General features: G+C 39.7%; 1 protein-coding gene across 1 annotated transcript in view; it reads left to right on the top strand.

The window, feature by feature from the left end:
* PDE3B (phosphodiesterase 3B) overlaps nucleotides 1-25604 on the top strand; it is a 287524-nt gene extending 261920 nt beyond the window's left edge. Inside the window, exons 12-16 of the mRNA XM_034770132.1 lie at nucleotides 3717-3916; nucleotides 12779-12982; nucleotides 13843-14004; nucleotides 23117-23366; nucleotides 23759-25604. Of these exons, the coding sequence (XP_034626023.1) occupies nucleotides 3717-3916; nucleotides 12779-12982; nucleotides 13843-14004; nucleotides 23117-23366; nucleotides 23759-23988 (1046 nt within the window). The 3' untranslated portion in view covers nucleotides 23989-25604. The remainder of the gene's footprint in view (nucleotides 1-3716; nucleotides 3917-12778; nucleotides 12983-13842; nucleotides 14005-23116; nucleotides 23367-23758) is intronic.
* The last annotated feature ends 943 nt before the right edge of the window (nucleotides 25605-26547 follow it).

The raw sequence follows: 26547 nt of genomic DNA, 5'->3' as shown, positions 1-26547 counted from the left end.
CCACGAGGGCCTAAGCCTCCTCGACCGCTTTCCTGGCACATGTTCCGACACAGGACATTTGTAGAGCGGCGGTTTGGTCATCAGTCCACACGTTTACAGCTCACTATGCACTAGTGCAACAGTCCAGGGATGATGCTGCATTCGGATCAGCGGTTTTGCACACAGCAATGTCTCACTCCGACCCCACCACCTAAGTTGGGCTTGGGAGTCACCTAATGGAATGGATATGAGCAAGCACTCGAAGAAGAAAAGACGGTTACTCACCGTTGTAACTGTTGTTCTTCGAGATGTGTTGCTCATATCCATTCCAAACCCGCCCCCCGTCCCCACTGTCGGAGTAGCCGGCAAGAAGGAACTGAGGGGGCGCCGGGTCGGCTGGGGTATATATTCAGCGCCATGAAGGCGCCACTCTAGGGGGCTCCACAGCCGACCCGCCGGTGTTGCTAGGGTAGAAAATCTTCCGACGATCGTGCACGCGGCGCGCACACACCTAATGGAATGGATATGAGCAACACATCTCGAAGAACAACAGTTACAACGGTGAGTAACCGTCTTTTTTCAAACCCATCTGACCAATGGCATTGTGCTTTGTGCATGCTGATATCAGCACAATGAATAATACAGTAATCAAAATATTAACAGCAGCAGTGATTTGATGTCAGTATGCTAAATGTTGCTAGTTGGAAAATAAAATAATGCCATTTTAGCAAGTTTGTAAAAGCACAGAATATCAATCTGTATGTCTGAAAGTATTGTACAGAGACTACTGCATTCTGATTAAAATAATTGTTTTCATATACCCCTATGCATACATACCATGTGTGTATATATATGTGATCGATATGCAGCTAAATATGTATAGTAAATCCAAAAGCAGAGTTGTTCTCTCAAGGTTTCATGAGTTTCATTTAGATTATTGAGAAAATAGCTTAATAATATTAATACATTCTTAAAATAGTATAGATAATGAACTATCCATTTTAGCTTTCTAGGGCAGGGGCAGGCAAACTTTTTGGCCTGAGGGCCACATTAGGTTTCTGAAATTGTATGGAGGGCCGGTTAGGGGAGGCTGTGCCTCCCCGAACAGCTAGGCGTGGCCTGCCCCCCCACCCCCCGGGACTCCTGCCCCATCCAACCCTCCCTGTCCCCTGACCGCCCCCTGCTGCCCAATCCAATTCTTCCTGTCATTCCTGACTGCCCCCCGGGACCTCTGCCCCATCCAACCACCCCTTCTCCCTGTCCCCTGACTGCCCCCCGCCGCCCCATCTGCCGGGGAGGGGGCGGGAGCCAGCCTCCCAGGCCAGGAGCTCAGGGGCCAGGCAGGAGGGTCCCTTGGGCCGGATGTGGCCCACGGGCCATAGTTTGCCCACCTCTGTTCTGGGGGGGTATAGTAGAGCTGATCAAAAAGGGGGGAGCACTTCCTTCGAAAATTTTTGAGGTTTTGCAAAATGTTAAAACAGAGAAAATGTTTGCAGAAATGGATTTTAAAAGAAAAATTCCATTTTGGGGAGCCTAAATGGAATTTTTTGGCTTCCTGGCCTCCCTAAGGGAATGTTCTTATTGATTTCACTGACACTGAGAAGAGCCTTCCAGCCCCACTGCCAAAGAGGCAGAGAGCCTGGCTATTTTGTCTTCCCACTAGCCACCCAACCTCTGGGAGCCAGAGAAAAAGTGATGTTCCCTGGAGCTATAGAGGCAGGGAGTCCGAATACCCTTCTCTGTCTCTGGAGCTAGGTGAGAAAATGGTGTTTGACAAAAACTTCATTGAATCTGTACTAGATTTAGCAAATCATTTTGTTCTATGAATCAGTATTTTCTAATGAAACATAGTTCGGAAAATTTTCAATCACTTCTAATATATAGTCTAAATTGTGTAAATCTAATAGGCTTTTTTTAGGAGCTGTGAATTCTAGCTTCTGTTTACCCTTCTAGCTCTTTCTACACCTTTAACAACAATGAATACTGATTCCCATACTTTTAAAGTATGTAGCAGTCATATCTGATACTTAGATTCTGCATCTTACTTACCATTTTTGTGAACTTTTCTAATCTGAGATAATGAGAAAAAACATTGTTTTCTTTCATATCAATATATCTCACTAAATCTATTTATAAAGAATGTTTTTTAAAACTACAATATAGTTGCATGTCTTCTCTGTAGGACTAAACAAACACAATGTTGAGAGAACATTCCTGTCCCCAAGATCTTATAATCTAATGTAAAGCCTGATGGTAAATTAGTGATGTGGGAGCTGAAACTGGGACTGGCCCAAATATTTGTTTGATGGGAACAACTTTTAATCCTTGCTGAGCTGAACAAGATTCAGACTGGTGATCTACAGTTGAAAGGCTCCGTACCTCATTAACAGTGCCCTAAGGCATCCATTCTTCATAATCACTAACATTACACCACTTGAGAATGAAGCTTGCTTTCTGGAAAGATATATTTATTGTTTTGTTTGTTTGTTTGAATTTACACAGGCAAAGTCTTCCACTCAGCACATGGGCAAAATCTCCCACATGTTGCTCTCAGTCTCAAAAAAACTGTCCGTGCACCCTTTACTTAAGAGGTGGCTCCCATTAACCAAAATATAAACACTAAAAATGCAACATCCAAATTCACTTGTAAATATCCTTTGCAATATAATTATACTGTACAATAAAACAATTGTAATTCTCTATAATTACTCCAGTGTCCTTTACACTAACTTTTACACATATATGTATCTATTTTTTCACCTCCTCCTGGGTCATTAGAAGGATTTAAACCTACAAGTTTCAGATCCCCCGCGCAGACCTTCAGCTGTAGGAGAGGTGGTATAACGGGTGAGAGACAAAGAATGCTACTGTTCTTTATTTGAATCAGCTCATACAGGGAGATGCAACAAACACATTGCCATTGGGTCTCACAAGTATTTGAGACAGAAGTTGCACACTTGGTGTCAGTTTTGTTGGTTTACTACTGTCTCAGAGTAGTCTTGGTGCACAGAGCCATGGTTTATTCATGTTGGTTACGGAAGTATCTAATTTGATTTTGAAAGATTGTGTGGCAAAGTAGATCAGCCTTGGCTCTTTTATATTAGAGAGCTAGATTCTGTTCCTAGCTCTGGCTGAAATGATCTTGTGCAAGCTCTGATTTACCTTACTTGTGAAATAGGTGAATGATAGTTACTTCCCACCATTGCAGTATGAGACTTTGGCTCATAATTAGGGTAGGGAAGAATGCAGAAATACTAGCAGCAGTCTAGAAGAGTTGGGGATTCTAGGCTTCCAGTTTAGAGCAGCTGCTTATAAGCTAAAGAGCATTATGTTGAGGTGTCTCTCCCCTCTCCCGTCCTGCCAACATCTTGTGACAGCCAGAATTTTTGCATCCTTGCAAGAGCTGGAAATGCTGAATCTTTCCTTCTTGAGAAGCTATATTATGATGATCACTTTACTACACACTAGCAACATCAAAATTTCTTCTGAATTACTTATGTAGAAACACATAATAACTGATTGACTGCAATGCATCCAAATATTTATACATTAATAAGCAATTAATTTTAACTATAAAATATTTTTAAATATTTACTCCAAAAAACACAAGGATGGTTGTGAATCTTAATATAATTCATAGAATGTGTTGTATAATGAACGTTAATATAATTTTGAAAATACTAATGAAAAAGTTATTCCTGAATAACTTTGTATTTTGATGCTTTCGTTTTTCCTAGATGCAGAGAGTGATATTGCCCCTGGTCAAGTCAGTTATATTTCTTCAAAGAGCTGCTCTATTGTTGATGACAACTATGGATGCATGGCATCAAACATTCCTGCCCTTGAGTTGATGGCTCTGTATGTAGCAGCTGCCATGCATGATTATGATCATCCAGGTCGTACAAATGCTTTTCTAGTGGCTACAAATGCACCTCAGGTAGGAAATATTTTACTGGAAAGCTAAAATTAAAATTCCAGCTTTCTGATACATAAGAAAAATAATGAACATAGATTTTACTCTATAAATCTGCTACTTTTTGTGTAGGCTTTGGTTGCCACATTTGGTAAAACCATTTTTTTCCCTTAATAGGTGAGCAAGGAAACTGCTTTGGGATTACCTTTATAACATCTTTTAACCTGAGAAATCCCAAAGTGGTGTGTGTGGGTGTGTATAAAATCATTTTCAAGTAACAAATTTTGTAAACGATAAAGTAAATAAATGCAACTAAGCAAACAATCTGTTACATATAGGGTTGGCCTTTGGGACTTGCCAAGCCTATGATTATGGATATTCCAATTTTTTGAAACTTTCTAATGACAATGGTGCTCTTTGCCATTATTTCAAAACAAAACAGCCTAGTCTAGCCTTTTGTGTTGCATAGATAGCCTTTTAAATGTAAACTGATCAATGAATTTGAAGTGCAAACTGGGGAGATGCTAAAAGGAGAACATAACATAAGAGAGAACAAAGATGCCTTGACATCTGAGAATGGAGATGAATATGAGAAACTAAGGAAAGGAGATGCTGCTTTTTAAAGAAACTGAAATGCACAATAAAAGGAAAGAGATGAGAGAGAGAGAGAGAAATAAAACAAATAGGAGACAGGAATAATAAAAGGAAAAAATAATATTGTGGAAGAAAAAGGGGATGAAAAAATGAAAGAAAGGAAAAAGCAAGAAACTTTTAAATTAGTTAATTATATTTATTTGTACCTCCCAAATTTTACTTTATTACCCTGGCAAATGTCCTATAGATCTGTTAAGGAGGTGGGATCAGATTGTTATTTTGAGTACTTATTTTGTCCAACAAGAAATTGAAGAACATCATTTTGTTTTAGAAAATAGTTTTTGTTCTAAACATTTGGTTTTTGACAGGTGAATGCATCCAAAAAATTATTCCCTTAATAACAATCAAATATCTCCTTATTTTTAACTGTGTTTCGTGGAGATGAAAGAAACATGTTATACTATTTAGTTTGCTTTTGAACTATAAACAATACGTTATATTTTGATTTATATATGAAGTGATTGTACTCTATGCCAATTTTGATTAAGTAACAAATTCTGTTTTCTGTTACCTGTGTCAGTCCAAATGCCAGGGCATAATTTTTCTTGGCCAGCACATAGAGACAATACACTGTGTCTTTTTGCTGATGTCATTGCCTCTTATATTAAGAAACTTGATGTCTCCCAGGCTCAGTTGTTTAAGGCTTGAACAGATCTAGAAAACAGTATTACAGTAGTTGCCATCTAATTGGACAGACAATGAAAGAACATCAAATTTCATACTCTCACTTTTGGGATCAGTAGCATATTAGCTTTTAGTAGTAGCCACAGTTCACATGAAAGTCTCCTAATACTTTACTGCATATAGGGGTGTGTGTGTATATATATATAGCTGATTCCCCCATGGAAAGGGAATGGGACAACTTCTTGTGGATGTTGATAGATATTTCTACAGTGGGATCTTCCATCTTAGAAAATGTAGACATCCTTCAAGTCAGTTTAAGCAAAAAGAGAGTCTCCCAAGTACACTGTAGCAGTAGGGAATTTGGGATCCTGGCAAGCCAAAGTAGTCCCTCTTCCTCCAGAAGCTCCAGAAAGTTATCTGAAGAGTGTATTTACCCCAGCTTCAGACTTTTCAGACACTCCCCTCTGTGTCTTCATCCTGCAGCCTGAACATAGTATGACTCAGTTTGTATCCAGGAGCTAGATTCTTGGAACAGATCATATTGTAAACTTCAGATAGGGATTTTAGGATGTTATAATTTTGAATTCTTCTTTGAGTGATTGTCTATATGTATTCCACTCTTGGTGTGCAGATGTAACCCACACACTTTCTGGGTGTGGTGTTCTGTCCAATCTAGTGACACTGAGACTACTTAAAGAGAGAGATAAAATGAGTCTGCTCTACAGCCTTAGCTAATAGCCAGTTGGCTTCTAGCTCATGCAGTAGAGGCTCATGCACTATGCTCCAGAGGTCCCGGGTCCTGCCCGCCGGCGACCAGGGTCTGTCAGTGTTACACAGGCACCCTCTGAACCAGAGATCAGACCGTTTCAGCCAATAGTGCCTATTGGCCCACATCTTTGCCATAGCTTCCCTCACACACAGCCCTCTGCCTGAGTGCATAAAAGGATGGAGCAGGGCCAGCCACCTCTGTTCCTTCTAACTGCCCTAGGCTGAGAGATGGAACAATTAGCAGTGTCCCTACTCTGTGCTTTTCATAGTGTAAATTTGTATATAGTAAAATTTTATACTAGGTTAGAATTTGGATTACATTTCAGTTGGGTAACTTTTTATATTGCTTTTGGTTACCTGGCATACAGACTTCAATCTTTGTGACTGATCAGAAACCCCCTGATTTTGAATACCATCCCTCATGTGACATTGTCAATCCTCTAAATGATGGCCATACTAAAAATGTTTGTTTTGTGTAGGATGGGGCAATATTACAAGCAAATCCTCTATTTGTTGCTCATTTTCAAAATGAACACAAAAAGTGAGAAAGGAACAATCTTCCTCCTCCAAAATTGCACCAGCAGCTATTATGCCTCAGGTGTCTACCACTTATACTCTTTCAGCAAAGGCTCTTCTCCAAAATAGTCATCAGGCAAGGGTAGGATTCACTATCACTCCTTAAGGGAACATAAGGAGTGGGTCATCTTCTCACGAACCCTTTGAAGAAAAGGAGAGAAAAATCTCCTTATCGGGTCTCTGCTAATGGTAGTTCAAGGCATAAATACAGTCCTGTAAGGACCTGGGACCTAGAACCTGGGTCTGCAGAGTCTGTGATGGCCAGTATTCCCACCAGAACACCCTGCAGAAGCCCAGTCAGGGAGCACTGTGGAGAATAGGCACCATAGGAAGTATCGTCCATAATACCCAGACTGACAGTACCCTGCAGCCTTCTGATTGACCAAGTGCCCCTACTTAACACCAGGAATTGTTCCAGGAAGTGTCTGGGCAACCACGCAGACCTTGGCTTGTTACTAAACTGGACTTTACCTCGTGTCCTGATCTCTGGTCTCTGACTCCTGCCTGACTTTGACGCTGATTCCTGCCTCTTGATTCTAATCTGATATTACCTCTGATATCCGGTCTCTGACACCAGCCTGACTCTGACCCTAACTCTTGTTTACGGAATCTGGCCTTGTGATTCCTCTAACTCTGGCCTGGTGATTTCCATCCCTGGTGGGCAGACTTCAGCTCATCTGCGACCACTAAGCAAGACTGTCTATGCCCCAGTCCCTTACAGATCCTTCAGCTGACAACCTAAAGCAGATAGGTTTGCACCCGTTGGTAATGTTATCCATACTGAGTCTGCAATATTGCCCGTAAGCATCTCAGCATCATATTTAGTGCAGTTGGTCTTGGCACACTGACTTCGTTGGTACCACTAGTCTCGGGATATCATTCAGCACCAAAGCTCTCTGAATTGGTGTCTTTTGTACTGACCGTGTCAGCACCCAACTTTATGGCACCAGGGAATTTAATGACTGGCACAATCAGTCATCATATTGCTGTCAGTACTGGGTCCACTAACAAGTTGGTACAAGGCATTTCTTCTACTCTATTGTTGAAGGATTCAGGAACAGACCACCCTGGGACTTCTGTTAAAATGTCTCCTTCTATGAAGAGGGGATTATTCTTTTTCTTCATCACCCTCAGGTGAACGTAGAGAGAGTTCTTCTTTGTACTTTTTCACACCTGGTGGGGTTTCTAGGGCTCAGGCAGGAATAAGAAAGCCATATGGAGATACTCACATTGGTATACCCCTCCTGGCCTCCCACGCAGTTTGCCTGTGATCCACTCTAATGGCCATATTGGGCTCCATAGGGCCCTCAAAATCTAAGAAGATGTGTGTCATCTACACAATCCAGAACAAGGTCGCTTTTTTCAATAGAATCTATCAGACCTCATACAAATCATCAGCCCCCTGTTTCTCCTGTCCAGCAGCTCCACTGTTCTGAGGAGGAATAGATTCATTGCACTGATGTGCCTCCTCCTGCAATATCATTGTATTCACCAGATCAGGCTGTAGCTTCATCTTCATCAACACCTCCAGATGACTACAGAACATTTCAGAAGCTTCCTAAGAGGTTGACTGAAGCACTTTGATCCTAGAGGTTCCTGTCAAAGGAGGAATCCTGTCTGCACATAAATATATTGAAGCTGAGTGTGTTTCATCTGGCATGTGCTGCATTCTTATCTCTAATCCAGAGCAAGTCTACACAGGTCATGGTAGACAACACCATTATAGTGTTCTATATAAGCAGGAGGAGCCAGATCATCTCCTCTACGTCAGAAAATGATCCAGCTATTGGAATATCCATCATCAAGTATCTGTCACTGCTGTTTATCTACCAGGACTAATGAACACCGTTGCAGATCAGCTCAGCAGACATTTTTCTTCCAACCACAAATCGTTTATTAAGAACTCAATGATTCAACAGATTTTCCAGAAGAAGGGTCACCCAGTCATGGACTTGTTTACCAAAGAAATGGCCGGGGGAGAAGGAGAAAGCAAAATTTTTTTGATGAAGAGGGAGTCAGAGTCAAGGGTCTCTATCAGGTGCCTTCCTAATACCATGGTCTCAGGGCCTGATGCATGCTTACCCACCAATTTTTTTTATACCATATACTCTGAGAAAACTCAAGCAGGATGCAGCAGTGTTGATACTAAAAGCACCAGATTGACCCAGATAATTCTGGTTCCCAGAGTTAGTGAGGCTGTTGATAGACTTCAGTAATGCTTCCACTAGTCTCAGATTTGATCTCTGAAGACCATGAGAAGACCTTTCATCCAGGCCCACGATCGCTGCACCTTGTAGCTTGGATGCTAACTGCTTAACTGATGTTAAGATGCCTTGCTCCAGATATGTCCAGAATATTTTGATATATTGTATGAAGGACTCCATTGTGGCTTACAGTGCCAAATAGAAACAATTCCCAATTTGGGCAAACAACGTTATGTCTCAGCCTTCCTAATGGACATTCTGTTCATTGTGGACTAGCTGTTCTCACTAAAATCATCTGGACTTTCTAATTGGTTCTATGAAAGTTCATCTAGCAGGTATACCTCTCCGTCGTCCTCAAATTCAAAATTGCATAGTATTTTCACACCCTATGGTGTCTAGGCTTTTGAAGGGGTTTGCTGCGTGTATTCCCTACAATTAGAGAACCCCTTCACCCTCAAATGGCATCTTAATGTGGTATTAATAGGTCTGATGGGGGTCTCCCATTTTAATCATTGGCCATGCTTGTTACATCATCTTTCCATGAAAGCATAGTTTTTGGTGGCCATTATTTCTGCTTGTCGGGTGGAAGAAATTCAAGCTTTAATGGCAGGTCTACTATACACCATCTTTCATAGAGATAAGTTCTCTCTTGGGCCACATCCAAGATTCCTACGTAAAGTTGCATCTGACTTCCATATTAATCAGAACATTCATTTACCTATTTTCTTTCCCAAACCTCATGCTAGTGATTCTGAAAGAAAATTTCATTCTTTTTATTTAGATAGAATCATTTAGTCTCTTCTAGGTTATTTATAGCCTATGCTGAAAGAGTAAAGGGGAAATCAGTTTCTTCCTACAGAATGCATCAGACTGTGTTATCAGATAGTGAAGATTGGTCCCCCAGTAAGATAAAAGATTACTCCACTAGAGCTCAAGATGGATCTGTAGTTTCCTTCCGAAATGTCCCAATCTCTGAAATGTATAGAGCACCACCTATGGTTCAATTCATACATTCATAACACACTATGTTATTGGGGAGGCTTTCATAGCTGACACTTATTTTGGCAAAGCAATTCTTCAATCGTTGATTGTCTAGGACTCTGATTATCCACCTCCTAGCATGCGTGCATTGATTAGGAATCACTAAGAGTGCAATACATATAGGTAATCACCCAGAGAAAAAGCTGTTACTTACTTTGCAGTACCTGATGCTCTTCCAGGTGTGTCTGTGTGGATGTGGATTCCAGTTGGCAAAGGAGCTTGTGTGATAGTCAGGGCCAGCTTCAGGCACCAGCCCAGCAAGCAGGTGCTTGGGGCGGCCAACGGCGAGGGGCGGCATGTCCGGCTCTTCGGTGGCAATTCGGCGGCGGGTCCCTCACTCCCTCTTGGAGCGAAGGGCCGGCTGCCGAATTGCCGTCAAAGACTGAAGCAGCAGCGGTAGAGCTGCCACCGAAGTGGCGCCACAGATTGCGATCGCGGCTTTTTTTTTTTTTCTTTTTCTTTTTGCTGCTTGGTGCGGCAAAAACCATGGAACCGGCCCTGGTGATAGTTGGTATTGTTCCACCCTTTTATGCTCTTGAAGGAGCGGCATGTGTGAGTGCAGCTGGGATGCAGTCATGGGCCAGTGGGTTCAAATATCTGGCATAGAGGATGCATGCACACCAAGAGTTCGGACCCATTGTGCTAGGCACTATGCAAACAGAGGAACAGATCGTCCCTGCCCTGAAGAGTTACAGCCTAAACTCTATTTTTATGAAAAAAATGAGAGTATCATCTGAACAAGCCGCACTGGATGCAGCAAAGCTGCTGAAAGACATATGTAAAAAGCATTAAATAATCTAAGATTTACAAAAGAATGAATCAAAACTTTGCTTCTATTTCATTAAGCATGGACATCAGCTTGGGGTCATTTCCTAGGTAAAAGATAAGACACTATCATTTATTTAAGCTCTAAATCAATGACCATATACTCCTGCAAAATGTGAGATAATAGAAATGATGGTAAACTCAAGGTTGTTTAAGTTGTGTGAAAGAAATGGAAATCAACTGGAGAGATTAGTAGTAATTCAGTTTTGCTGTGATTGATGTGTTTGATGGCTTTGTTTGAATATCACCAAGGGAAGAATTCAGAAAAAATGTCAGAAAACAGAGAAATCAGTGCAGCACAGTACACATGACAAAGCCTACATTTACATAAAATTTCAGCTAGAGACAACATATACAGTATATACAAATATAATTGAACTTAGAATAGAATCTAGAGACTAAACAGAATGTATTTGAAGCTAATAAATGACATTCGTTTTCAAGATATTAATTTAATTCAGAATATTGTCATTCAAAATCTTAACATACATCTTACATACATCTACGTTGCACACCATTGGTGATTACACAGAGGGAATGTGTAGTTACACGCCACAGTGAAAAGCGAGCTGCGTCCAGGTTGCGGTGCATAGCTTCACATGGCAGTGAAAGGTTCTAGCAGGGAGGAGGCAGTGGGAAAAAGGTTTGGAAGCTCCCCATTGCTGGAGCCCTTCCCTGCTGCTTCCTCCACAAAAGCCTATCTCTGCTGCCAGAGTCTTTCACTTCAGTGGGGAAAGGCCAGCAGTGGGGTGGCAGCAGGACACTACACTGCTAAAAATAGCCATCTAGATGGGGGTGCACTGTTTGGGCATATAGAGCACCATACAGAGTGCAATATATGTATCCTTAAAGTACCAGGTTTTCACAAGATCTACCACTGACTGCATGTCACAAGAAGTAGAGCACTGTGCTGCCATTTACAAATTAAGCCACTGCTTTTCTAATAGTTGATATGCCACTGGCCAACAGACTGTTTAAAACTTTGTTTTTCCTTAACCCATTTAACTCCATTGACTGAACATGTTAAGGTAACAAAGTCTTTGTTGAAAACTCAGCATCCCACCCGTTTAGTTAAGTTGTTAGAACTCAGTGCACATGTTTGTGGGAACCTTTAGAAACCTTTAGCAAAACTGAGGAAACCTGATTTGATATGTTTGATATTTCCAAGATAAAAAACTTTTCAAGTCTTCTTTGTACAATCTATGGAGGTAAATTATGGGGCAAGCCCAATTTTTAAAAAATTCCATTGCATTTTGCTAATTTAGTTCATATAAATGTGATTCAATTATAGAAACTTCACTCTGCTTGGTTTTGGGAGGATGATTCTTTGGTACATACAACAGACTTTTCACATTGTTAAAATGAATTCATATGTCTAGTTGCTTTTCCATAGAGGGCTTTGGCTTTTTCTTGAACTTTCTTTATGTACATGTTATTAATTTAATTAGTTTGTGGATTGCTTACAGTTATCTAGCTCCTGCATTCAAAATTGTAACATTGCCTGTTCAGAATTCGAGCACTACAAATAAAGCTTGTCTTGCCAGTATATTGATTTTTTTCCCCCTCCGCTAAGCTTCAATTTTAGTAATTGCTGGCTAGGGATTAAGCTAGACTATAAGATGACTGTCCCATCATTTTTTACAAATGGTAGTCATTCTATAAGGAGGCACCAGAGAGGACTATTGTAAACTGGCCAATAATTCATTCAAAAAAGCCAATTAATCAAACGTTTCACTTAGGAGTACTGTTTTAAAGGTAAAATTTAAAAAAAAATAGTTAAAATGTAAAATCTAAATGAAAATATATTAAAAAAACCATTTTGCCTTGATGTATTAACCTTTTGTTCTGCATCTTCTTTCCCACCCTCCTCCACATCAGGCAGACATATTAGTTCATATTCACTGCAGCAACAAGTGGAGTGACATGAAGCATATTTTATATTTATCTGCTTTTCTTAGTTATATTTTTAATCCTGTATATATTACTGTAAAATTAAGACCGGTCTGATTATTTTTCCCTGTGCATGTCTGCCTACAAAGAAGACTTTTGTTCGGTTCAGTCTTCAGAACTAGAATGCAACTTAGTGTTTTAGTTACCGGCCGTGTTAAACAAAAATGTCATTATTTAGCCTTTACACTTTTCCTCTTTTAATTTTGAATCTTAAATCACCTGTTCGTTTTTCATTTCTTTGTAGGCTGTGCTCTACAATGACAGATCAGTCCTAGAAAACCATCATGCTGCTTCTGCATGGAATCTCTTTTTATCTCGACCAGAATACAATTTTCTACCTAATCTTGATCATGTGGAATTCAAACGGTTTCGTTTCTTAGTGATCGAAGCAATCCTCGCAACAGATCTCAAGAAACATTTTGATTTCCTTGCTGAATTTAATGCCAAGGTTTGTTACACAAGTTAATGCCTGCACTTAGCTGCTTATGCTATCAACATTGTTGCTCAATGTTTATTGCTCTTAACAGGTTAAATTTAAAGAACTTTGAACTGTAGATGTCAGCACACCAGTAGGAAGACCTAGCTAAAGCATGTGCTACATAGAGGGTACTAACCTTTTAAAAAATCAAACTGTTGAACATACCTTAAAGTACTACTATAGAATTCCACTCTGACACTTAATACTTCCCATTTTTATATTTCCTTTATCAGTAGAAACCTTCAAAACTGTTATGCATTAACGTTTTAGTTGTTAAGAATTAGAATATCCTCTGCATGCATGTATTTAATACCCATTACAATCTCTCTGTTTTGCACATAAACATCCTAAATTAGCATTCGAACATGAAATAAAGTGTCCATTTTCTAGATTTCAACTATAGATTGCCATTAGATTAAGAAAAGAATGAAACCAGTTCAGTGGATATATATGAAAATCATGATCTTAAGTGGAAAATATATTTAAAGATTGAAAAATGGGGAATAAAAATAATATACTAATTACTGTTAGTAATACAATGCAATACTGCAGTACAAACCTATTAAAAAGGGAAACTGATAGCACATAATTACGTTTTTTTTCCAATTCATTGCAGTTTCTTTAAACCTTAAAACAATTATCTCCCATCTAGTTATCTGCTGCTGGTAACATCTGTTATCTTCATTTAAAAAAAAAGATACAAGACAAAATATTACAGAAAAATTAATAGAAAAGGGCAATATTCTGCAAAGACTTTCAAATGTAATAAAATGATATATAGTTTTTCTTTACAAGAATATCCAACATTGTTAAAAATTATGTTTAAACAGGCCAATGATATAAACAGTCATGGTATAGAATGGAACAATGAGAATGACCGCCTGCTAGTTTGTCAAATATGCATCAAATTGGCAGATATTAATGGCCCAGCAAAAGTTAGAGATCTGCACCTGAAATGGACAGAAGGCATTGTTAATGAATTTTATGAGCAGGTAGGTATGGAAAGAATTATTTTTTTTTAAATATAACCAGTTGATGATAAATTATAAATTTGGGGAGTACAAAGCATTTACTATTTGGGGGTTATTCCTTTTGTTACTGCTTTAAATTATTTCTGTTTCTAAAGAATGAATCATGTCGAGTAACTTTATATTAAGCATGTTTTTTAATTTCTATTGATTGTGTTAAGAGCTTGAAAAAAATTTCCTACCAATTTTATCTATTTCTTAAACACTAGTTTATTTCCCTCTTTTGTTTAGAATGATGCTGTTTTAACAAAAATATCAGCTTCTACCTTAGGAAGTTGCCTCCACTTTTACACCTGTCTTACAAATACTTATGCATATGTCTATCTTCACTCATGTGAGTAGTAATGGATCTATATTTGTGAGTATAGTTAAGCATTTGCATTAGTGTTTACAGGATCAGGGCTAGAAAGTCTAATGTCCCTGTCATGAGAGCTTCAAAATCATAGTAGTCCCCTACAAGAGAGGACAATTTTCAGTCGCATATGCACAGTGGATGTATATGCCTCCCAAATACACACAAAGAAAAAAGCTTGTAAAAAGGCTCCTCCTCCTCTTCCCAGAAACAGATATCTGAAATGGTCTCCGACCAGAGATTGTTTTTTTATGGGGCATGGAAAGTGCATAATCTGCTCAAACACACAATAATGTTGCGGGCAGTTTCAGTTTATTTTTCAAGTGATGATCCGTATTGTATTCCACTGAGGGTTACACATGCACAGCATGCGTCTGGAGTTGGAGAATGTTGAAAATAGTATCTGTTGGTGCATGCATGCATCCTGACTCACCTAATGCTTCTGTCTGAGGTGATAAAGGGTGGGGCAGACTGACCATGTTGCCAGTTCCTTCTTACCGCCACATGGTCCAGGTTGGAGCCTTCAGTCTTCTCGTCTTTGACGCACTTTTAAAAAGCTTAGTTTTATCCATTTTAACTGTAGTTTTACTACAGTAGAACCTCAGAGTTACAAACACCAGAGTTATGAACTAACCAGTCAACTACACATCTCGTTTGGAACCGCAAGTATGCAATAGGGAGCAGTAGAGACCCCGCCCCCCCAAAAAAGAGCAAAACAATACAGTATTATGTTAATTGAAAGCTACTAAAAAAAAAGGGAAAGCAGCATTTTTCTTCTGCATAAAGTTTCAAAGCTGTATTTAACTCAGTGTTCGCCTGTAAACTTTTGAAAGAACAACCATAATGTTTTGTTCAGAGTTACGAACAACCTCCATTCCCGAGGTGTTTGTAACTCTGAGTTTCTACTGTAGTTTTCTTTTTTTCCTAGTTTTTATAGTTACTAGTTTTAACACTTAGTTTTAGAGTACACTTTGGGGATATTTCCCTGTCCCTCCTCCCACCTCTCCCTCATACCAGACTATGCCCAGAACTCCGGGCTTCAAATTCTGTGCCTCTTGCCTGTGATCCTTCTGAGTCAGTGACAACCATCAACGCTGCCTCTACTGCCTGGGAGAAGCTCACATTGCAGCTAGATGCAATATGTGCCAGTCCTTTCCCAGCTGTACCTGAGAAGGCTGAGCACTTGGTCTCCAGAAGCATCTCATGGAGATGGCCGTGAGACCGCATTCAGATCCAGGCTTGGGAATACCCCTCCCTCCATACATCGGCCTGGTTCAGTGAGGAGCGTGTCTCTCGCTACAACATCTGACTTCGGTGCCGTGAGCCCCACAGTCCCCATGGCAGGGCCTAGTCTGGAGATTAGGAAGCACTCCCATGAGCATGGAACTAAGTCTTCTTCCAAGTCCAAGAAATTGGATATTCCCTTTTCCAGGTTGGACCAAGGGGACAGAGCACATTCCAAATCCCACAGGCATGAGAAGAAGACCCATAAACAATGGGATCCAGCAGTTCCAGGCGATGAACCGTCAGTATTGCCCTCTCTGGCACCTCATGAGACATGAGATCCTCCCATACCAGGAAAAACCTTAGCGCCAGTACCGATGACCAGGAATGAGAGAGTGCCCCTCACATCAGGGAGATCTGGATCCATGGCTTCACCCCAAGATGTCTACACCTGGCTAGATCCAGAGTCTCCTATTCCGTCAGGCCCCTCCACTTCCAGAAAAATCATATCCTCACCACAGGTATCTTGTTCTTCTTGCATGTGCTATATGGTGTTCCATTGTCTCTGACAGTACTGCCATTAGAACAGCAGTCTGCCTTTTCCTCTTCCAGCGAATTGTAACTGGAAGAAGAACCACCTTTATCATACTGCTCCTATGCACTATCATGAAGACCGACATATCCATGGGATCAACTGCCTCCTCATCCTTTCCAGAACCACTGGAACCCCATGCCATGGAGACCCTGCAATCTCCTGCGGATCCAAATTGTTTTTCATATTGGGAGCCCTATCCACAAGAGAGTCGTCATCTGCTCTCTCGAGATCCATCAAGCAGGCCCATGTATCCGATAGCAGAAGAACAATTTTATACCCCGGTCCCGGCAGTTCTGCTGGAGCTGGCTAGATTACTATCTACCTATCGGGTGAGGCTGTGACTGCATCATCCCCTTCCCTACCAAATTACTTCAGGCAATTCCAAGAGATTTTATGGAGAGTTGCTGGGGACTCCAGATCCCATTCGAAGAGATCCAAGACTTCCAGCATAAGCTTCTAGACATTCTCGAGAATGGCACCTCGAGAATGGCAAGAATAGCAATACCAATCAACAAAGCCATATTAGAGCCAGCCATGTACAGCCATCCCTAAAGGAGCAGAGATATGCCACTACGTCCCATCCAAAGGATCAGAATTCCTCTTCTCTCGTCCAGCTCCAAACTCATTGGTAGTTCAGGCTGCTGCACAGAGAGCTAAACAGAAATACCTCAATCTACACCTTCAGACAAGAAAGGAAAGTGTCTAGACCTTCTGGGAAGGAAAGTCTCTTTCTCCAGTTTACAATTCTGAATAGCCAATTACAAGCATTATTGGCCTAGTACGACTTCCTTTATTACACTAAATTTGAGGAATTTGCTAATACCCTCCACGACAAGATCATGCCTGAAAGGAAAGGAAACTCATAGCCAGAACTGCCCTCCAGTCTGCAGTAGATGCAGCTGATAACTCCTCCAGGACTACGGCTATCATGATGTGTAGGGAGTCCTAGCTTCATGCTTTTGGGTTTCCTAGAGAGATATAGAACACCATTGAGGACCTCTGTTTTGACAAATCCCATTGCTTTAACCAGAAGACAGATGAGTCTTTGCATACACTGAAAGACTCCAGGGCTACCCTTTGCTTGTTAAGCATCTACACTCCTGCCCTGAAACAAAAGTTCCACCATCCATCATCCACCCAGTGATACTGGTCTCCTCAATTTTATCAACAGAGACCTTATGAACCCCCACATAAACAACAAAAGATTCAGAGGTCTTGCTCCCTTGGGCCCCCCATGCTGGCTTGCACGTCTCAAACCCAACCACAAACAAAGTGGTATTTTTGACATGAGCTTTAGAGCTGCCAACCACCAATCCTAACATCTCATGACCCTTCCACTCTCTTTGAGGGTCATTTAGCACTCTTTTTTCCCACACTCGGAGTCTATAACAACAGACAAATGGGTGCTAAATGTCATCTATATGATCGAGTTTGTAATACTATCTCCTCCAAACCCCTCGCCCCCTTTTAGGGACCACTCTCACAACAGTATTCTCGTCCAAGAGGTGAACTCCTTATTACACCAGGGAGCAATAGAACACGTTCCTCTACAATATCAAGGAACAGGGTTCTACGCAACTTACTTCCTGATACCCAAGAAAAAAGATTGGTTTGAGACCAATCCTTGATCTCTGCCACCTCAATCGCTTTATCCATAAACTCAAGTTTTGTCATTTTGGCAGCGATAATACCATCCTTAGAGAAAGGCATGTGGTTCTTGACTCTCGATATGAAAGATACTTACTTCCACGTAGATATTCACCCCACCCACAGATGTTTTCTCAGATTGGGGTGGGCAACAACCATTTCCAAAACAGAGTACTTGCCTTTGGACTAGCTACCGCTCCCAGAGTCTTCACCAAAGTATTTTCTGTACTAGCCGCTCACATCAGGTGTTAGGGTTTCCTGTTTTTTCCATACCTCAACAACTGACTCTTGGCTGCCAGGTCTCAACAGGAAGCCTATGCATCAACCTCTCTCTGTTACTCAGCCACCTTTCTTCACTGGGAGTCAGCATCAACATCAAGAAGTGATCCTCAACCCATGCAATCGCTGGACTTCATCGGGGTACCATAAACCATGGCACGAGCATACCTGCCCACAGACAGGTTTCAGGCACTGAATATCATAGAATCATAGGGCTGGAAGGGACCTCAAGAGGTCTTCTAGTCCAATCCCCTGCAGTCAAGGCAGGACTAAGTATTATCTAGACCATCCCTGACAGGTGTTTGTCTAACCTGCTCTTAAAAATTTCCAGTGACAGATTCCAAAACCTCCCTAGGGAGTTTATTCCAGTTTTTAACTACCCTGACAGGAAGTTTTTTCTAATGTTCAACCTAGACCGTCCTGGCTGCAATTTAAGCCCATTGCTTTTCTCTCTCCCTCCTTGTAACAACCTTTATGAACTTGAAAACTGTTATCATGTCTCCCCTCAGTCTTCTCTTCTCCAAACTAAACAAACCTAATATTTTCAATCTTCCCTCATAGAGCATGTTTTCTAGACCTTTTCTCTTCTCTGGACTTTCTCCAGTTTGTCCACATCTTTCCTGAAATGTGGCATCCAGAATTGGACACAATACTCCAGTTGAGGCCTAATCAGCGCGGAGTAGAACAGAGGAATTACTTCGTGTCTTGTTTATAACACTCCTGATAATACATCCCAGAATGATGTTTGCTTTTTTTGCAACAGTGTTATACTGTTGATTCATATATAGCTTGTGGTCCACTATTACCCCCAGATCCCTTTCCACAGTACTCCTTCCTAGGCAGTCATTTCCCATTTTGTATGTATGCAACTGATTGTTCCTTCCTAAGTGGAGTACTTTGCATTTGTCCTTATTGAATTTCATCCTATTTACTTCTGACCATTTCTCCAGATTATTTTGAATTTTAATCCTATCCGCCAAAGCACTTGCAACACCTCCCAGTTTGGGATTGCCCTCAAACTTTATAAATGTACTCTCTATGCCATTATCTAAATCATTGGTGAAGATATTGAACACAACCCAACCCAGAACTGATCTCTGCGGGACCCCACTCGTTATGCCCTTACAGCATGACTGTGAACCACTGATAACTACTCTTTGGGAATGGTTTTCCAACCAGTTAGCACCCTCCTTATAGTAGCTCCATCTAGGTTGCATTTCCCTAGTTTGTTTATGAGAAGGTCATACGAGACAGTATCAAAAGCTTTACTAAAGTAAGACATACCAAGTCTACCATTTCCTCCCTAACCACATGGCTTGTTATCCTGTCAAATAAAGCTATTAGGTTGGTTTGACATAATTTGTTGTTGATAAATCCATGCTGACTGTTACCTAGAAGATAATAAGGTGATAAGTGTCTGCAAATTGATTGCTTAATTATTTGCTTCATTATTTTTCTGGGTACCGAAGTCAAGCTGACAGGTCTGTAATTCCCCCTTATCCTTATTTCCCTTTTTATATATATAGATTGGCACTATATTTCCCCTTTTCCAGTCTTCTGGAATCTCTCCTGTCTTCCATGACTTTTCAAATATAATCGCTAATAGCTCAAATATCTTCTCAGTCAGCTCCTTGAGTATTCTAGGATGCATTTCATCAGGCCCTGGTGAGTTGAAGACATCTAACTTGTCTAAGTCATTTTTAACTAGTTTTTTCTCCCTATTTTAGCCTCTGTTCCTATCTCATTTTCACTGGCATTCACTATGTTAAACGTCCAATCACCACCAACCTTCTTGGTGAAAACCAAAACAAAGAAGTTATTAAGCACCTCTGCCATTTCCACATTTTCTGTTATTGTTTTTTCCCCCCTCATTGAGTAATGGGCCTACCCTGTCCTTGGTCTTCCTCTTTCTTCTAATGTATTTGTAGAATGTTTTCTTGTTACCCTTTATGTCTCTAGCTAGTTTGATCTTGTTTTGTGCCTTGGCCTTTCTAATTTTGTCCTTACATGCTTGTGTTGTTTGTTTATATTCATCCTTTGTAATTTGACCTAGTTTCCACTTTTTGTAAGACTCTTTTTTGATTTTTAGATCATTGAAGATCTCCTGGTTAAGCCAGGGTGGTGTCCCGCCATACTTCCTATCTTTCCTATGCATTGGGATAGTTTGCTTTTGTGCCCTTAATGTCTCTTTGAAAAACTGCCAACTGTCTTCAATTGTTTTTCTCCTTAGACTTGCTTCCTGTGGGATCTTGCCTACCAACTCCCTGAGTTTGCTAAAGTTTGCCTTCTTGAAATCCATTTTCTTTATTTTGCTGTTCTCCCTCCTACCATTCCTTAGAATCATGAACTCTACCATTTCATGATTACTTTCACCCAAGCAGCTTTCCACTTTCAAATTCTCAACCAGTTCCTCCCTATTTGTCAAAATCAAATCTAAAACAGCCTCTCCCCTCATCCTCACATCCTCCTCCAAGTTAGGTTCTGCTTGTCAGTCACCCTCTGTGGAGTACAATGGGGATCATCACTCGAAGAAGAGGAGGTTACTTACCAGTAACTGGAGATTCTTTGGGGTGTATGGTCCCTATCTGTATTCTACTTTCCGCCTTCCTTCCCCTCTGCTTTGGTCGGATCTGTCAAATTCACAGTGGAAAGGAACTGGAGACTTAGTTGGATTGCTCTACACTTTATCACCTCGGATAGAAGCACAAGATGAGCCAGGGCACATACATGGACCAATGGACACTTCTTTCAAAATTCTCCGACTCCAGGCACGTGGTGCACATATGTAACCCTCAGTGGAATACAGAGAGGGAACACGCATCTCAAAGAACCTCCAGTTACAGGAAAGTAACCTCCTCTTCTCTGATTTCACTCTGAAGTCCACCATTTACCTGTGCATCATCAACACCTCTTCAGGACCTGAGCTCTCCTCATCAAATGGAAAGCAAGTATGCTCTGTATTCAGCACTTCATCTGAGTTAGATGGTAACTCTGCATCATCTTTGTATCAGACTGCACTTCTTCCCTTTCAGATTTCAATCACATATCTGGAGATATTTACTTGAACAACTCTGGTGAAGCTATCTGGTACTTGAACCATTCCCTTTGCACTAAAGTCTATAATTTTCACCTGGTGCTCTGCTATATCAAAGCAATGAGCTCAAAGGGCTTCTTCAGCACCTGTTCTCCAGTGGTTCCTGACATTCTCTAGATAATTGTCTGGTTTGGGGCAAATGATCAGCTAATCCACTCCTACGAAGCAAGTAGTAGGACCTGGGCTGCTTTTTAGTTTTCTTTACTTTTGAATTCTTATCCTTGCTTACAAAGAGTGAAGGAAGGACATCAGCATTCAACTGATGAAAGATGAGTCTCAAGCTTCAGTTCACCTGTAGATCTGCCTTACTGATAAGAGTTTTTAGAAGAGCAGATGATATGGGATTCAATTAATTTACTATCTATTAAGTAATTAGGAGTTTTATCATTGACTTTGGTGGGAGAAGCATTGGGGCCTTAAGGAGCTAATTCAATGCCTGGCATGGAATCTGAATATTCTGTTGTCTTTTATCCAGGAAAAATTCTATCAGCTGTTAAATATCATACAGTTGCAACACAAAGGAAGAGTGGCCCTTCTTATAACCTAGCACTTGAGGAATCCCCCTATGAATTTGTGGGCTCAACCAACTTGAGTTTGGAGGTTTGGCTTACCTTTATTAAGTAACCAGAAATCAGATGGTAATCCCTTGAATCCTATGATGAATATGGGTGGAAAGCCCTTCAGTTTTGCCTCATCATAATAAGTATGAACAGAAGCTGGATGAAAAGGACACGAAATCTTAATTAGCAGACGTTCTAAACATGAACATAGAGAACTACTACGAAGTTGTAGCCAGCTGTATTTATAATCTCTGGAGTAACATACTTTCTGCTGTTGACCAATTTCTAGAGGCTAACAAGTAGACCTTTTAATCCATAGTCCAAAAAGATATGGAGTTGGTAAAACATGTACTTACAGCCACATATATTATATTTCAGACTTCAATTCAACAGGTGTTACATTAACATCAGTGATAGTGTTGCAGAAGCTGCACACCTGGGACCCCTCCCAAAAATACAGAGAAAATTGCTGGATTTTGTCTCTGAGTTCTGCTTGTTTAGCAACAACATAGATGACACACAGGTTATAATGGAAACCAGTACCCCACAGAACATTCACTTGGACTCACCCAACTCTTTACTGCTACTCGGAATCAATCTGCCTCAACAGTAATTTTTTCAGTTCCAGCAGGAAACTTGAAAACTGTGATTGCAAAACTACAAAAAATGGCAGGGTTTTTGGACAGGAATAGCATTGAACAGAAGTTAAAGACCCTGTTCACTAGTTTGTGCCATTAGGCACAGTCCTGTGTACAAAAGCAATGCTGCTTCAAAAAAGAGCTAAGGGAAGAAATTGTGCCTTAGAGTTACCTTTTGCCTCTTTGTGGATTGTTCTTTTCTTCAAATTGCAAAATTACAAGAATCTTTTCTTATCCAGAGTCACAATTCTTTTTCCTTCTCTCCCATGCTTCTCTCCTGGGAGGAAGTAATTTAGTACTATGTTTTATCAGTAGCAGATTATCTTCCCCTTTCCTACATACATGAGCTAAGCAATTGGAGTCAAAGATCTGCCCCTGTATGCCCACCTGTACAGGGGGAGAAGTAATGACCCCACAGAGCCACATCTCCCCACTATGCCAAGAGTAGTGACCCAGGGATGCCACACAGGAAAGTGAGGGGAGAATTTACTCCCCCTTATTCTCATGCATGATAGTGCCCAAATGGACCAGTATCTGTACCTGTTTATTAAATCATCTTAGATAAAGAGCACAAAGAGTAGCTTTTCAAAAAAATTTCTCCTCTTTAAGAAAAAGAGACACCATCAACTCAATGTCTAGTCAGTTTTTAAAACTTTAAAAGTAATTATGAATTTCTAAAATTTTCAGGGTGATGAAGAAGCAAGCCTTGGATTACCTATTAGCCCCTTCATGGACCGTTCTTCTCCTCAACTTGCAAAATTACAAGAATCTTTTATTACTCACATAGTTGGCCCCCTTTGCAATTCCTGTGATGCAGCTGGCTTGCTTCCAGGCCGGTGGCTTGATGAAGAGGAGGATGATATAGAAAGTGCGGAAGATGAAAATGGAGAAGAAATGGAGAGTGAAGATGAAGAAATGGAAGATGATTTTGGTCAAAGTAAGATAAGATGCACATAGGGCTTTTTAATGGATTTGGATTTGGCAATACTTGGTTGAACTTATACATCATAATTTTGCCCTTTCACGTTGGCTACTTGTATGTAAGCAGGAATAATTATCTCCTGCAATTAATTTTGAATTAAAATGAGAAAGAGTTTTACAACCTGAGATAGAAGCTAGTCAAGTCTTCCAGTTTCCTTAGGGACTTGATATTAAAGATAGAATGTCAATATTTGCTGTGATGGAGCATCCATGTCTTACTTGCTATGTTGAGTTCAAACCTACACCTGGTTTACAGAGTAGCCTGTGGGTTTGATAAACAGAGAATATAATTACCCTATATTTGATTGTGGCTAGCATGTGAAAAAAAGTATGTTTGTAATTTTACAGAACTACAAAGAAAAAAAGGCAGAAGGCGAATATTTTGCCAGCTAATGCACCATCTGAGTGAAAATCACAAAATATGGAAGAATGTGATTGAAGAAGAAGAAAAAAATAAAGCTGAAGGGAGTAAACTGCAGCCAGATAACTCATCCTTACCTCAGACAGATGAAATTCAGGTTATTGAGGAAGCAGATGAAGAAGAGGAACGACAGCTAGGAGAGGAGAAATCATGTTGAGAAGACTTCAGACTGATGTACAATACAATAGCAGAAAGCATATATTCAGTTTTCACTGTGCTGACTATAGACTAACACAGTTAACATGCAGTTGAAAGGCCTTAATACTGTGAGAGGATTCTTGCTGCTCTAGCAGAATCCCACTCCTATGCACTTTCACCACATGGAATATAAAACTTTATTCAAAGATTGAATACCGTATACCATGATGCAAAGTTCTCCCTGCCCTTCTTGGTATACAAATACCTTGATATAATGCTGCCTTGCTGAATTCAGAGCTCTTATTTTCCATGAGGTACCTCCAGTTCTAAAAAAATTCAGTGACTTCATTTACCAAAGTGGCCAGAACTTTTTGCTTATGTGGAAATGTTGGGTAGATCCTAATAATATTTTGAGATTTGTATTTCATGTTATTTTTGAACATGAATATAAAAAGGAAGTCTGTGCCTGTATGAAAATCAATATTAATGTTGCAGTACAAGCCTGATTGGGGGTCTTTACTCAGTTCAATGGTTTACCTAATGCAGTTATCTCGGATTGGTTTAACCTTTTGATGACTGTGAAACAAAAGCTAAATTCTAATTTTTGTGGTTTAAAAAAATCCCAGGTGCATCTATTTCTGATGCTTTTTACTGTTGTGCATAATCTGCCGTTTTATTTTTGCTGAAAATATTCAGGTTTGCAATGGGTATTCATGACAGTTGTTGAATACAAGGCTCTCATAATATATTGCCTTGCTGTTCTGTGGTAGAACATAAAAACTGTTCAATTATTTTAATTATGAAGGGATTTTATTTTTAGTCAATAATGCTATATGTTCCACTCTTACTCAGGATTCATGTTAAAAAAACATGTTAATTTACCACACAGCAGATTTTATATAATTTAAAATCCTGCACCAATGTTAGATGTTAATTTTTTGAGGAAAATAAGATCATAATTCATTTATTCTTTGTATGTAAAACTTCAGGAGAATTAAAGTTTGGTTTAAAAAAAAAAAAAAAAAAAAAAAGCTATTGTTTCAAAATGGCAAGTGTACATTTTCCCTGCCCCTATAAATCATGCATAGATACATACCACAAAACATAATGTAAACCACTCATGCTAGAGATAAACAACTTAAAAACTTTTTACTACTGTTTTGAAAGAACATGCATACATTGAATAAAGAATGTATTACAGTGTTGTCATTGGAATATCACCATCTCTATATATCCATATTTTAGTGCACTTTAATCTTTTTCATTTTCCATAATACACATATCATGTATTTCCTTTAGTCAGATGTATATCCTGGCCAGTACATATAGAATGCAGAACATGACTACTATGTATTTGTAATACCCCACAGCAGTGTAAGTACAGTTACTGTATTACAGAATACATAGGGGTTTAGGTTTTTTAAGTGAGAAGTCTAAACATTTCACAGAAGTTATCAGGACAAGTATCATTGTAATGATAATTGCAAAGAAACTGCGTAAACTAGTTAGGCTGCAAATGTGTAATTTTCTTATGCAAACAGTAAACTATACTAATTTTAAATGAGTACCTTTTAATACCAAACAAGTCTTTACATTCTGCACAGTGAATAAATCCAGACATTTGTTTTTTGTCAATCTTGCAGACTGTATCAATTTATCTGTGTTTATACCTTCATCTCAATTGGGTAAAAAAATGTAATCTTCTTAAGATAAACTTAGTGTAAACCATTATGTTATACATTACATTATGTTATGATTTTTAATCTAATTTTGTACAATTGGCCAATCTAAATTACTAGAAATGGGAGCTCTGAGTTGTTTTTGTCTCAGACGCTTGTGTTATTTATTATAGAGAGTCAGTGCCAAATTCCCCTGCGACTGCCATCATTGCTACCACATCTTTTGTAACACCTAAGCGGTGTTCCCACCAAATATTTCTACCGGTAATAAAATTTAGAAAATGTAAGTTGATTGTGCATTTACATTGTACAATTCTGTTCATAGATTTCAAAAAAAAATTTTTGATTAATGTAGCAATTATGCTTCACTTGCATTATGCTTTATTAATTACTCAGTATCTGGTGTATTCAACATATACATATGCATTTAAGAATGCATACTGTCTGCCTCACATAATATTTAATTTCAATTTTGTTTTACCTGATAAAGTTGTGAGAAATGCTTTAGCATGAGTGTAATATTTTAATTTGTAACTTTCCTTTTAACTTCTCTAAATTAAGACCTTTATTAACAGAATACTGGAAAGATATTATAATAGGGTAAGAAAAAGCTATGTTTACCTGATACTAAGCATTGGCAACAATTTTCACTGGCAGATTTCTATACAGTTAGAAATGTAGAAGCCGCCTTTAGAGTTAAACATGGAGAGCCTTCAGTGCTTGGTAAATTACCCCTTTGGTACATGCTCAGATTAAGTCTTTCCAAGCTATAATAACTCGTCACACAGACAAGATTAATCATAAAACAAAATAAAACCAACTTGGAATGTACATAATGTGCATGTGTGTAATATGTGACTAATCCCAGTCTGAGATCAGGAAACAAATGGAGGTAATGA

Source organism: Trachemys scripta, chromosome 4 (genome assembly GCF_013100865.1).
Source record: "Trachemys scripta elegans isolate TJP31775 chromosome 4, CAS_Tse_1.0, whole genome shotgun sequence".
Lineage (NCBI taxonomy): Eukaryota > Metazoa > Chordata > Testudines > Emydidae > Trachemys > Trachemys scripta.
This window is presented reverse-complemented; position numbering and strand designations above follow the sequence as displayed.